This window comes from Tenrec ecaudatus, chromosome 7 (genome assembly GCF_050624435.1).
Source record: "Tenrec ecaudatus isolate mTenEca1 chromosome 7, mTenEca1.hap1, whole genome shotgun sequence".
Classification (NCBI taxonomy): domain Eukaryota; kingdom Metazoa; phylum Chordata; class Mammalia; order Afrosoricida; family Tenrecidae; genus Tenrec; species Tenrec ecaudatus.
Window position 1 is genome coordinate 52,959,377 of NC_134536.1, and position 15,190 is coordinate 52,974,566.

General features: G+C 39.9%; 1 protein-coding gene across 1 annotated transcript in view; it reads left to right on the plus strand.

The window, feature by feature from the left end:
• Window positions 1-15,190, plus strand: part of CEP85L (centrosomal protein 85L) — a 123,036-nt gene that overhangs the window by 16,639 nt on the left and 91,207 nt on the right. The window contains exon 2 of the mRNA XM_075554624.1: window positions 2,226-2,387. Within this exon, the coding sequence (XP_075410739.1) occupies window positions 2,226-2,387 (162 nt within the window). The remainder of the gene's footprint in view (window positions 1-2,225; window positions 2,388-15,190) is intronic.

Consider the following 15,190-nt stretch of genomic DNA (forward strand, 5'->3'; position numbering starts at 1 on the left):
TTCTATATAAATTCTATGTAAAGGAATTCACATATTCTATATCGAATATACTATACATGTTGAATATATAGATATTCTCTCTATATTGAGCATATACTTCTTTATTATTCTCTATAAAGGAATTCAATCTGGAATGGACGCATGTAACAATTTATTCCAAAAAAGAAAATCCAGCATACCATGTCTTGGGACCTCTGATGTTCCAATGGTGATGCCTCTGTCTTGGCCCCAGAAAGAACTAGTTTCCAGTCATCTGTTTTTAATATATTTGGACCTGGCTCATACTTTGTTGCCTAAGATACGGAGCCTTATTTTAAGTACTTTAAAAAACGTATTCAACACACACACACACACACATCAATAAAAGTTCCCATTAGAGTAGCATTTTTCTTATTAGTTCTCATTAACTATATTTCATGCCTACCTCCTGCTTTGTGAGTCTAGATTGATCTAGAGACAGAACATGACATTCTTCTCATACTACAAATTGACTCAATTTTATTCGTGACCTTTATTAATCATTGTTAGCATTCTAGGCACATAACTTATATCTCTTTAGAAAGATGTGATTGCATGAGAGGTTAAGTTTAGTAACAGTAGGATCATAGTGGTACCCACAGCAAATTAAAATATCCCACTGGTTTAGAAAGATAAGTTCTGAATGGAACATCCGCTTTCTTGTTGATTGATCTATTGATTTGTCTGATGTGATTGGATTTGTAGTTTCATCCCTTCTGTGTTCTTTTGACTAGGAGCCTTACCTAGGAAAAGGACCACTGCAGCCTTGTGTGAACGTCTGAGCAGTCAGGCTTCATTGCTGCAGCCTCAAGAAGCTTTCCTGTGTTACTGCTTCAGGGGATTGAATTAATTTGTGACTATTGAATTATAGTATTGTTATTGCTAATATGTTGTTTTATGTGCCACCGAGTTGATGCTGACCCTTAACAACCCCAAGTGAGAGAAGAAAACGGCCCCATGGGTTTTTTTTTTGGCTATAATCTTCATGGAAGCAGATCACTGGGGATTTTTCTGGCAGCCACACTAGGTGTGTTCAAATGGCCAACCTTTTGAAAACCTATATAGGATCACTACAAGTCAGAATCAACTATATGGCAATTAAAAAAATTAAAATGTGGCTTCTCATTAAAAAAATTTTCTATTTATAGATCAGATTTATTTTGTGCATTTTTGGATATTTTTGTGTAAAGTTACATTACTAGTTTAATGTGTAGGTTAAAATGCATCCATCTTGTTCTATACTAGGCCACGTAAGGTTGTGTTCTCACCCCAGGAAAACCTGTCTCCAAAGATGATAATATTTATTTAGCACAAGTTATTTATTGGGTTTATTAGATTTATATGTTTATTTATATAATGCATATTTATGTAGTATTTAGCACAGGTTATGTATTGGGTTTAATAAAGTAGGGGTTAAACATTTTCTAAAAACAAGCATTTTTCTTCATTATCAATGTGAATGGAAAATTAAACAGAATAAAAAGTATGGAGATAAAAGAAATCTCCAGCAAGCTTACCATCTGAAGAAAATTGCTCATAGTAGTTTGTTGTATCTCTTTCCAGTTGCTCAGTACATTTTTTCTGTTTGTTTGAATCTTTATGTTCAGTGCAGTACTGAAGAAGGAACTGGATATGTGGTCGTTGCCTGCAATGGAATATTTGTACAGTAAAGAAAGAAGACAAGTAGCTAGAAACACGCCAAAAAGAAGTCAGAGAATTCCTAGACATTATGAAATCTGAAGTTATTTGTGAAATTCCTAGTTACTACATTATATATCCTATTTTTTAGAATGACAATGGTAAAACATCTTAAATATTCGGAAAATTCTCTTCATTAACAGTTCTGTTCACTTCACTCTCTGGGGCTTTATTTTTAATTGTTCCTTATTAGAAACAATGCTTAAAGACCAGTCTTGTCTGGTACTCCATTTACCCAAATGTTGGATTGTTTTTGTGTGTGTGGGGTTATTGGGATGAGTATGACCCACATAGTGGTGAGTATTATATAGTGCTAAGGTGTTTTGGATATTGGACAAATTTGCTTTCCAAATAGCAATAGGAACATGTAGCCATCCATGGACAGAAAGATGGCAGCTCCTGAAAGGCACTGACTGGGACCGGAGAGAATTCTGCCACCAAGCTGCCAGTGCCCCTCCCTATTCGTAGACATTATGTGTGTGTTAAGTGTTGTATGTTTTTCTTTGTAGGCCCAGAATATTCCTCATCAGCATGGCTTCCTGGTAATGAATCATTGTGGCAGGCCCCAACCGTTCCATCGAACCATCGAAATAACCATACCAGAAGACACAGCATAACTTCGGACAGTGGAGATACTGGCATTGGAACTTCGTGCTCTGACAGCGTGGAAGGTAAGCTGACCTTCTTAGCTCTTCGAAGTGAATCCTTAGAGAAGGGTTGTGGTAAGATAGCAGTCAAGGGATTTGTTTCATGGTTCCAAGCTACGCAATTAGGAAGTAATGTTTAATAATGTTCACTGTTAATATAATGCTTTATAGTAAATGAAATTGTCCCTCTGACCCTACTAGAGGTTTTTCCTTCATTCTGTTTTAAAAATTAAACTTCTTATTTTGAGATCATTACAAATTCACATCCATTTGTAAAAAATAATATAGAGACGCCACATGCCATTTGGTCCGTTTATCCTAATGACAACATTTTCAGAACTTTAATACAGTGTCACAACTAGGGTATTGACATTGACCCAGTCAAGTTCTAGAATATTCCCACCACCACAAGGATCCCTCATTTCATAGCCATACCCACTCGCCCTTGCACTTTACCGCACACCGCTTCTTAAACTCTGGCATCCACTTATTGATTCTCCGTGTCTATCATTTGTCCTTTCAAGATTGTTATATAAATAGAATCATGCAGTGTGCAACGTTGATGACTTTAACTCAGCATAATTCTCTGGAGTTTCACCTGGGTTATTGATTGTATTAGTGATTGCCGAATAGTATTTCCTGTTATGAGTGGACCACTGTTCACCTGTTGATGAAAGACAGCTGCTCCCATGGTTTTCTGTCTGGATGTTCTATCAGTCACTGAGAGGAGAGGAATGTTGCTATCTCCAACTTTTAATGGTGAATCGAAAAATAATTCTGTCAGTTTTGCATCACGTATTTTGTGATAGTGTGGTTTTGTGCGTACATGCTCATGGTTGCTGGGCATTCATCACTAGCCTTCCCGGTCTCTGGTAACTTTCTTTACTTTGAACTTTATCTGATACCAAAACAGCCACTACTGTTTTCTTACAATCAGTGTTTATGTAATGTATGTTTAATGTCTTTTTATCTTAAACATGCTTATATTTTGATATTTCAAGTGATTTTCTTTATTTTTTTTGGAAGTGATTTTCTTGTATATAATTGGGCCATGATTTCAGACCTGTCTTAATCATTGTTTTAATTGCTGTATTTAGATTATATACATTGAATTTGTCAATATGTTAATATTTGAGTCTTTCTGTATATGTTGTTTTTTTGTCTTCCTGTGAGTCATTGGACATTTTTGAATTTTGTTTAGATATATTTCTGTGATGTTTTTCAGTGTATGCTTTGCCAAACTTTAGTGGTTGTTCTTTGAACTACTGAGAATAGGCAACTATAGCAAAATATCTTAGTTGGCACTTGTGGGAGATGGGAGTAAGGACAATAGCGGTCTCAATATTTAGACGACCCTGGCTTCTGTAAAGGTTGATAGGAAAATTTAGAAATACTTCAGGAGATGGTTGAACAACATGATGAGCATAATTAATGTCATTGAATTGTACATGTGAAGATTGTTGAAATGTTATGTTTTGTTACATATGAGAGTAAGTCACGAAGTAGTTCTATTAGGATTTTAGTTCATACATATACAGGTTGATTCTACACAAAACATGATTAAACATGCCTCTGCTTTCGTTAGATGCCAACTTTTCTCAGTAACACACTTGACAGCCATATTAGGGTGCCTTCAAGGGAAAGTTTCAATCAAAATAGTATTTTTTTAAATACTTTTATTGGGGGCTCTTAAATTTCTTATCACAATCCATACACTCATCCAGTGTGTCAAGCACATTTGCATGTATGCCGTCATCATCGTTTTCAAAGCATTCTCTTCCCACTTGAGCCCCTGATATCCGCTCCCCATTTCTTCTCCCTTCCTCCCCTGCCCACCCTCCCTCACAAACCCTTGATAAATTATAGATTATTGTTTCCATATCTTACATTGTCCTCCATCGCCCCTCACCCACTTTTCTGTTATTCATCCCCCTGGGAGGGGTTCTAGGTTGATTCTTGTGATTGATTTCCCCCTTCCTCCCCCCACCCTCTACTAATCCTCCTGGTATCTGTGCTCTCCTTGTTGGTACTTAGGGGTTTATCTGTCTGGGATTACCTGTGTTGCAGACTCTATCTGTAGCAGTGTGCATGTTCTGGTCTAATCTGATTTGTAAAGGTAGAATTGTGCTCATTATAGTGGAGTGAAGGAAGAACCAAAGAACTAGAGGAAAGTTGTGTGTTTTCATTTGTGGTATATCTCTTCTTGACTGCCTTATCTCTTCCCTGTAACCAAAAAGTCATGGGTAGGCAGGGAGCAGGGCACTATTTCACCCAAGGGGAGGGTATTGTTTATTTCTCAACAGGAGAGAGAGAGAGAGAGAGAGAGAGAGAGAGAGAGAGAGAGAGAGACAGACACAGACACACAGACCAGGCTTCAACCCGATGCGCCAGGATGTGAGTACAACACACTGGCATATACCAGGGAACCAATACAGAAGTCTGCGAGGCCATCCCCAATCCCGATTATGTGGACAACCCCCCCTCCCCCACTTTCAGAAGAATGCACTTAAGAGAACAGCACTGGGGCTACAGCTTGGGGAGAGGGGCTTGTTGGATTAGAGCACATGGGAGAAACACAAAGGGATGGAGGGTGAGGGGAGGACATCCTGGCCAGTCAAGCCCCAAGGATGATGTTCCTACTCGGTGCAGATAACACATGGGGAGGACTGTGGGGCTGTCCCCACCACGTGACCCGGCATCCTGCACTGAAACATGACACTGCAGGGGGACAGCATTGGAGTCACAGTGTGGGAATAGTGCACGGTCTGGCTCCACACTACGTGAGGCACTGAGGGCATGCAGCAGAGTAACAGGGGGAACAGACTGATGAAACCCCCAGGGAATACCAAATTTAGACTTTGGAGACAGAGTGGGGCACTCCATCAGACTCGACTGGAAACCACTTATAAAGGCCAGCAAACAGACCTTGAACTATTTATAGGCTTTTCCATTTTTGTCAGTGACTTTCTTTTTGTTTTTTTTTGGGGGGGGGGGACTTTCTTTTTGTTACTGTTATTTTGTATCTGTTTTTTACTATTGTTGCTATTGTTTTGTTGGTTTTGACTTCCTTTGTTGTTTTATTTGGCTTTGCCTGGTTTTTGAACTTATTAATGTATCTGCATGTCTATCTAGATAAGAAAGGCGGGGATGAAAAGAATGGGACCAATGTTGGGTGGCGGGGGGGCGGGGGAGATACTGGAGAAAGGGAGGTGGGAGAAAGGAAGGGGAGGTGGGACCAACTCAGGGACAAGGGAACAAGAAGTGAACGAAAATTAACAGAAGCAAGGTTGTAGGATGCCTAGTGGGACTCAATCAAGGACAATGTAGTAGCAAGGAATTACTAAACCCGCATGAAGGCCAAACATGATGGTGGGACAAGAGGGAAATAAAAAGGAAATAGAGGAAAGAACCAGGAGGCAAAGGACATTTATAGAGACCTAAATGCAGGCATGTACATATGTAAATATATATACTTATATATTTATATGTATATATATACGTTTTTATGTATATATAAACGAGAGGGGACTAGAACTATGTACTCATATCTATATGTTAAGAATTAAGGTTGCAGATGGGCACTGGACCTCAACTCAAGTGCTCTCTGAACACAGCAACACTTTGTTCTAACAATCCAGCATTCTGTGATGCTCACCTTCCCGACACAATCACTGAGACGGAATGGGTGCATAAGCAAATGTGGTGAAGAAAGCTGATAGTACCCAGCTATCAAAATATATAGCATCTGGGGTCTTAAAGGCTTGAAGGTAAACAAGCGGCCATCTAGTTCAGAAGCAACAAAGCCCACATGTAAGAAGCACACCAGCCTGTGTGATCACGAGGTGTCGATGGGATCATCTAAGACCCAGAATAAAACCATACCCAAGGTGAATTGGTGTGTGTGTGGGGGCGAAGGTAGGCATGGAGTGGAGACCCCATGCCCATCTGTAGACAAAAATAGTGGCTTTCAAGGGAATCTGCTGTGCCAATTCAGTCAAGGTAGAGAGGTCAGCTCAGCAGGTTATGGTGACCGTGTTTTGGATTTCCGGGGGTGGGGGGGGCGTCTTAATGGGTTTGTACACTGGATGCAGGAATATTACAGGGCCTTATTGTAAAGACACCTTAGAAAATTGAAAACTTTGTGGGTGAGAAAAAGTTGTGCTGAGATTGTTTTTCCATCCTGACAATGCTCCTGCTTATTCTCTGAGAATTTCGTTGGAAAACTTTACTTCATCCATCTTATAGCCTCTATATGCCCCCAGACTTCAGACTTACTTTTGTTCTCACAATTTCAAGAACATTCAAAAGAACATGATTTGAGTCCTCGAGGATGTGGAAACTGTCATGTCATTTGAAGAGGGCAGAATTCTGCAGGACAGGTAGCAAGAGTTGGAAACGCTGATTTCAGAAACGGATAAACCTAGATGGAAGAAAATGTCAAGAAGTAATACCTTATAGCATTTTAACATTTTTGTTTAACAAATGTGAATGCTGTTTTGACTTATTGTGTATTCTTTCGTATAAACTGAGTTTTTCAGTACATTTTTAATGCAGTTTGTGGTAAAATTAGGTGCCTTGGCTGATAGGTTGGCTTATACTCAAGTATATATGGTGCCTGCCTATATATTTACTACAATTAAAATATATGTTATAATTTTACTAATTCAAGTAACATAGATGCCTTACCTTCTTTATGACCTTTACCATCTCCATTTATAGTAAAATTGTTTCAAACATTTCTTCTGTGTATGTGGAAAACCACATCAGATAATGTTGTAATTATTTTTTAGAGCTGTCAAATGTCATGAAGGAAACTGAAGAGGAGAAGGAAAACCTTTTCTGTTCTCCTGCAGTGTTGTTTCCTATGTTCTGTCGACTTCCTGATGTTCCAAGGCTCCTTCTTTTGTGTTTTATTTACACAGCTTCCTTTGCCCATTCTTTTTTTTTAGTTATTTTATTTTATTTTTTTAAAACAATTTATTAGGGGCTCATACAACTCTTATCACAGTCCATACATATACATACATCAATTGTATAAAGCACATCTGTACATTCTTTGCCCTAATCATTTTCTTTTTTTTCTCCTCTTTTTTTACATTTTATTAGGGACTCATACAACTCTTATCACAATCCATACATATACATACATCAATTGTATAAAGCACATCCATACATTCCCTGCCCCAATCATTCTCAAAGCATTTGCTCTCCACTTAAGCCCTTTGCATCAGGTCCTCTTTTTTTTCCCCCTCCCTCCCTGTTCCCCCCTCCCTCATGTGCCCGTGGTAATTTATACATCGTTATTTTGTCATATCTTGCCCTATCCGGAGTCTCCCTTCCCCCCCTTCTCTGCCGTCCCTTTCCCAGGGAGGAGGTCACATGTGGATCCTTGTAATCAGTTCCCCCTTTCCAACCCACTCACCCTCCACTCTCCCAGTATCGCCCCTCACACCCTTGGTCTTGAAGGTATCATCCACCCTGGATTCCCTGTGCCTCCAGCCCTCATATGTACCAGTGTACAACCTCTGCCCTATCCAGCCTTGCAAGGTAGAATTCGGATCATGGTAGTTGGGAGGAAGCATCCAGGATCTGGGGGAAAGCTGTGTTCTTCATCGGTACTACCTCGCACCCTAATTAACCCATCTCCCCTCCTAAACCCCTCTATGAGTGGATCTCCATTGGCCGACACTTGGGCCTTGGGTCTCCACTCTGCACTTCCCCCTTTATTCAATATGGTATATATATACACACACACACACACACATATATACACATACATACACACACACACATATATATACATATACACGCATATCTTTTTTTTTTTGCATGATGCCTTATACCTGCCCTTTGGCACCTCGTGATCGCACTGGCCGGTGTGCTTCTTCCATGTGGGCTTTTTTGCTTCTGAGCTAGATGGCTGCTTGTTCACCTTCAAGCCTTTAAGACCCCAGACACTATCTCTTTTGATAGCCGCCTTTGCCCATTCTTTTAGGGAATATAAACATGATAAATTCACCTTATTTTCCTTTCCTATGGGATTGCCTTGGTTTCATATTAATTCCTAAAGGATAATTTCACTTATTCTCAGAATGTAGTTTCACAGGTCTGTCTTTCCAGCCTTGATGGCGTGGTAGATAGTGAGATCTTTTGTTAAAGTCCCACAGCTTCCTGATATTCCCCGCGTGCGCCCCCCCCCCCCACCTGCCCCTTTCTCTTTTTCCTGCTTGTTTTTCAGATTGGGTGGTTTTTATGGTTCTCTCTTCCATTGCATTCATTCATTCTTCCTTTTCTAGTTGAATCCAAACATAGGACCTTTTAATACTCCTGTGCTTTCATTTCTCATTTACATGATTTTACTGCTTTGCTGAGCCATTCTAGTTTGTCATGTGTTTAAAGTATTTCTTGATTATGTGTTGAAGTGTTTTTTCTGATGACTCCATTGACATTTTTATCAGATAGTTCCAATATTTCTGTCATCTCAGTGTTGGTATCTACTGATTATCTTTCAAAATCAGTTTGAGAATTTACTGGTTTTGGTATAAAAATATGTCTTGATTGAAACTTGGAATTTTAGTGCTGTTATGAACCGCTGGATATTACTTAAATCTGCTTGTTTTTGCTGGCTTTGATAATACTCTGGCTGATGAAAGGATCGAGTTTCTCCATTAAGCTTCCAAGAGAAATTAGGAGTTGAGATCCCTTCATTGCTCTCTCAGCCTGAGGTCGAAGTGGAAGTCCAGTGCACTGACTTCGTGCTGCAGTGGCCTACTTACTGCTGGTAACGGTCCCGACTCTGACATCACTTCAGGGGGAGAGGAAGGGACACCTCCTTACTGCTCACTCACTGCTGGCGAGTTTGCTGACTCATAGTGACCCTCTAGGACAGGGTGGAACTGCCTGCGAATTTCCCAGACTGTAACGTTTTCGCCCAAACCATTTTATTAGAAGCTAATTCAGACATACCATTCCATGGTTCAGTCACCTCAAGCAGTATTGTACAATTGACACCAAAATCAGTTGCAAAACATTTTCTTCTTTCTTGATATCAGCTCCCTCACCTCCCTTACTGTAACCTCCCCCCCCCCCAGGTTTAGCAATCCTTGCGTTGATATAAAACCATAAAACATAAAAACACATAGCAAAGATCCAAGAAGGCTACCCACAGTGACAAACTACAACCGAGATAATAAACCCCAATATGAAAAACTCACAGAATATATTACAAACCAGATCAAACACAAAGTATATCAGTGGAGAGAAATCAAGAGACAGATTTTAATCCTTCATGTCACATACATCATTTTAATCACTGTAAATGTCTCTCCAGTACTTTCTGTCTGGCAACCAGTGTATTTTCATCCTTCAGTCACGGTTAGAAGGAAATCACCTGAGGGTTATTCCCTGTGTAGATCCTGCAACTGTATTTTGGCTTCCACTCTCCTCCGTAGCCTTCTGCACATCCGAATCTCTCAATTTAAGCTCTGATACTATTCCTGCCTTTGGATTTGGATTATATAATTTACAGTCCTGGGGTCACGGATGTTGATATGCTTCTTCCATGTGGACTCACTTATGGTCTCACTTAGAGGACTGCTTGTTTGGAAACAAGCCATTAAGACCCTGGACACATTGCATCTGACAGCTGGGCACCACACTTTTTCTGCACTACACTTTACTATAGGCCCCGTATCTTCTGTGTTTCCTTCATGTGGGGGAGTATCGAGCAGGGTCAGGATATAAAAACTAATTGTTCTTAGATTGGAGCAAGGAATTAGTGCAAGCCCCAAATCTGTTCCTGAATCTGTGTTTTGTATCTTCCTCTGGTTCATTGTAAAGGCTTTCTTGTTTTATGGTAGAGAATCTTATTGATCATCTCCTTGGAACATAAAGACCTTGTTTTAATAGTGTTATTGATTAGCTTATGACACTAATTTTTAAAGCACTATTGAGAGAGATTAAACAAGTGTAGGCTAATTACATATTTATTGCAAAACCTGGGTTGTTCACTTGTGTGGAATAAATCCTTACATGACTATATACTATTTACACAAACAATGGGAATTGGTTGTCAGACAAAACTTACAATGATATTCACTGATCATGTCAAGGTCAGGTTTGCTAGAATAACACATATCTTAATACAGCAAGTAGGGCTTTGAAGTAGGTCATTGTTGGTCTGCCTACCGACTCCTGACACAGCTGATCTGCTTCTTCATACATTATGTAATTTTCAGTCTTAAGTCCTCAGGTTACAGGTGTGTTTGAGGTAGAGGCCAGTTTACCTACTGGAGTTTACACTCTGGATCCCATTAGTATGGCCTTTGGAGAGTGTGTGCCATCAGGATCCAGGATTCAATGCTCCAGTGTTCTATGGCACTTGGCCAGGGTCCCCAGGGGGTCTACAAAGACTGTAACTCTTAATAGGAGTAGAAAGCCCCATTTTTCTCCAGTGGAGCTGTCCATTTCTAACTGCTGACCCTGCAGTTAATAGCACCAGGCTATAACCACTATGGCACCAGGGTGGGACTGAAAGTACTCTCTAGGCTTGGCCTGCTCTGACACTTGGTGGAGCAACAGAACTGCCTTGTTTCTGTCTAGAGAAGATGAATATCTTGGCTTTCTACTTGACTTTCATTGGTGTGGATTATGGATGTAGGTGGGCTTGAGGTTTTTTGTGTGCGTGTGTGGGGTTTGGCTGAAGAGCACTTATTGCCTGAAACTTTGTCTTAGGCTTTCCCTTTTGTGGTTCTTTGGCAAGAGAGTATAAGCATTCATTTCATCTTTTTTTTAGTGTAATTGGTGTTTTGGGGTTACAAATTTCTCAAGTTCCAAGTCTGAGATATAAGAGGCAAAACAAAATAAACATTGAGGGAATTTTCCATTAACTTATATCTTCGGTACCACAGAACAAAGAGCTGGTCTTCTCTGCCTAACTATCTAGGTCTAATGTCCAGTAGGCAGTAGAGGGAAAAGTACATTTTCATCTTTTCTACAACAGGTTTTTCCCCAATGACTTGTTAATCTTGTTTTTAAATACGTTCAGTGTTAGCAGTTGCACAAATATTTAATTACAGTCTTGGATCTAATTCATTCAACTCTAGGAAAGTTAATATATGTGTAAGATGGTGAAGGGACAGATCTTATGTATGTTTTTTATTATTATTATTTTTTTACATTTTATTTATTTTTTTTGTGTGTATTTTTTTTAACAATTTATTGGTGCTGATACAATTCTTTTCACAGTTCATACATATACATACATCAGTTGTATAAAGCACATCTGTACAGTCTTTGCCCTAATCATTTTTTTCTCTTTTCTTCTTTTACATTTTATTAGGGACTCAAACAACTCTTACCACAATCCATACATATACATACATCAATTGTATAAAGCACATCCATACATTCCCTGCCCCAATCATTCTCAAGGCATTTGCTCTCCACTTAAGCCCCTTGCATCAGGTCCTCTTTTTTTTCCCCCCTCCCTCCCCATTCTCCCCTTCCTCATGTGCCCTTGGTAATTTATACCTCGTTATTTTGTCATATCTTGCCCTATCCGGAGTCTCCCTTCCCCCCTTCTCTGCTGTCCCTCTCCCAGGGAAGAGGTCACATGTGGATCCTTGTAATCAGTTCCCCCTTTCCAACCCACTCACCCTCCACTCTCCCAGCATCGTCCCTCACACCCTTGGTCCTGAAGGTATCATCCACCCTGGATTCCCTGTACCTCCAACCCTCATATGTACCAGTGTACAGCCTCTGTCCTATCCAGCCCTGCAAGGTAGAATTCGGATCATGGTAGTTGGGGGGAGGAAGCATCCAGGATCTGGGGGAAAGCTGTGTTCTTCATCGATACTACCTCACACCCTAATTAACCTATCTCCTCTCCTAAACCCCTCTATGAGGGGATCTCCATTATAAGAAGACAAATACTCCTTTGTTAATTGGAAAATAATAAAAATATAGTGGATCTGTTTCTTTAACTTTTAAAACTTTTTTTGGATTTCATTTTTTTATTAAAAGATCATTTTATTGGGAATTCTTACAACTCTTGTCACAATCCATATATCACTTGCATCAGGCGAATTTGTACATATGTTGCCTTCATTCCTTTTTTAAAAAATCATTTTATTAGGGTCTCATACAACTCTTATCACAATCCATACATACATCAGTTGTGTAAAGCACATTTGTACATTCATTTCCCTCATCATTCTCAAAACATTTGTTCTCCACCTAAGCCCCTGGCATTAGCTCCTCATTTTTCTCCCTGCCCCTCCGCTTCCCCCTCCCTCATGAACCTTTGCTTATTTATAAATTATTATTTTGTCATATCTTGCACTGTCTGATGTTTCCCTTCACCCACTTTTCTGTTGTCCGTTTCCCAGGGAGGATGTCACATGTAGATCCTTGAAATAGGTTCCCCCTTTCCAATCTACCCTCCCAGTGTCACCACTTACACTGGTCCTGAAGGGATCATCTTCTCTGGATTCCTTGTGTTTCCAGCTCCTATCTGTACCAGTGTACATCCTCTGGTCTAGCCAGATTTGTACGGTAGAATTGGGATCATGATAGTGGGGAAGGAGGAAGCATTTAAGAACTAGAGGAAAGTTGTATGTTTCATCATTGCTACATCACACCCTGACAGGCTCGTCTCCTCCCTGAGACCCTGCTGTAAGGGATGTTCAGTAACCGACAAATGGGCTTTGGGTCTCCACTCTGCACTCCCCCCCCCCTCATTCACTATGATATGATTTTTTTTTGTTCTGATGATGCCTGATACATGATCCCTTCTACATCTCGTGATCCCACAGACTAGTGTGCTTCTTCCATTGGGCTTTGTTGCTTTTGAGCTAGATGGCCACGTTTACCTTCAAGCCTTTAAGACCCCAGATGCTATATCTTTTGATAGCTGGGTACCATCAGCTTTCTTCACCACATTTGCTTATGCTCCCATTTCACTTCAGCAATCGTATCATGGAGGTGTGTACGCAATGATAGGGTTTTTTGTTCTTTGATGCCTGATATCTGATCCCCTTTGGCATCTTCTGATCACACAGGCTGGTGTGTTTCTTCCATGTGGGCTTTGTTGCTTCTGAGCTAGAGGGCTGCTTGTTTACCTTCAAGCCTTTAAGACCCTAGACGCTATGTCTTTTGATAGCTGGGCACTATCAGCTTTCTTCACCATATTTGCTTATGCACCTACTTTGTCTTCAGCGATTATGTCGGGAATGTGAGCATCATAGAATGCCAATTTAATAGAAGAAAGTATTTTTGCATTGAGGGGGAGTACTTGAGTGGAGGCCCAAGGTCCTTCCGCCACCTTAATACTAAACCTATAAATATATGCACACAGATTTTCCCCCATCTTCACATATAAATATATTTGCATATGTACATGCCTTTATTTAGACCTCTTTAAATGCCCTTTGCCTCCTAGCTCTTTCCTTTGACTTTACTCTTGTCCTAGTATCATGCTCAGTCTTCATTTGGGTTTTAGTAATTCCTCTTAGTTACATTACCCTTGGTCACGCCCTACCAGATGTCCTACACCCACCTCACCACCGATTTGGATCACTTGTTGTTCCCTTGTCCCTGGGTTTGTTAACACCCCTACTTATCCCCCCACTTCCAACTCTTCCATGTCAGCTGGAACTGTTGGTCCCGTTGTTTTCTCCTCCAGATTGTTAGTCCAGCCTACTTTATTTAGACAGATCTGCAGAGAAAATAACATGCACAAAAACAAGACAGAGCAAAACTAAGCAACAATATACAACAAAACAACAACAAACCAATGTGAAAAAACCAAGCAAAACACAACAAGAAAGAAAAGCTTGTAGTTAGCTCAAGGACTGTTTATTGGCCGTTAAGAGTGTTTTCTAGCCTATTCTGTTGGGGCACCACGCCCTGGCCCCAAAGTCCACCTTCAGCATTCCCTGGGGACCTCGCCACTCTGTTCCCTGCTGTTCTGTTGCACCTCCTTAGTGTTTTGCCTCCCATGTGGCGGGATCAGATCTGGTGCAATTCCCAACACTGTGTCTCCAGTGTTGTCCCTTGTAGGGCTATGGGTCAGTGAGCAGCCTAAGTTTTTAAATTAATACATTGGAGAAAACAACGTTTATTTGATAAATTATTAGGATATAATAAAATCACTTTTAAATTGCTTAGCACTCTTCAATGATATTGGAGGGTTAGAGTATAAGTGTATTTATTTAGTCCATACTCTTCAAGCAGAATTCCTATCCTACACAATTACAAATGAAAAACAAAACCACACACACTCAAAAATAGAGAAAAAGCATTCAATGAAATAATTTTGAAACTTGTTCTTAATGTCAACTATTATTATTTTTTTCACCTTATTTTTAAAAGGTAACTCAAAAGTCATTGCTACTGAGTCGTTATGGTTAGTGTGTATTTTATGAAGATGAACATATTTAGAAGCAAACTTGTCTATGTAGAATTACATACAACAAAAATCACCCTAGTGTTTTTTGCCTCCTCCTTGTTTTGTTTTCAGAGGTCAGAAGTGTTATTAGTGTGTCACATATCTTGTCATAGCTTTGCACCATGCACAGAGGTTTGTAAGTAAAAGTTTATATATATGCTCCATTTCCAGCCCATAAAGACCAAGATTGGTTTACAAAGATACCAATAATAAAAGGCAATTTTAATGAAACAAACAACCAAAAAAGAGAGATAGGTAATCTTATGTCAGAGCCAATTTAAGGTGGAGTGTACTTGTAATACAGACTAGAGTTGCCTCTCCTTCCTTACTCTCAACTGCTGGAAGTGCTTTGGCTAGTATTAAAACAAGCCTGTGTGAT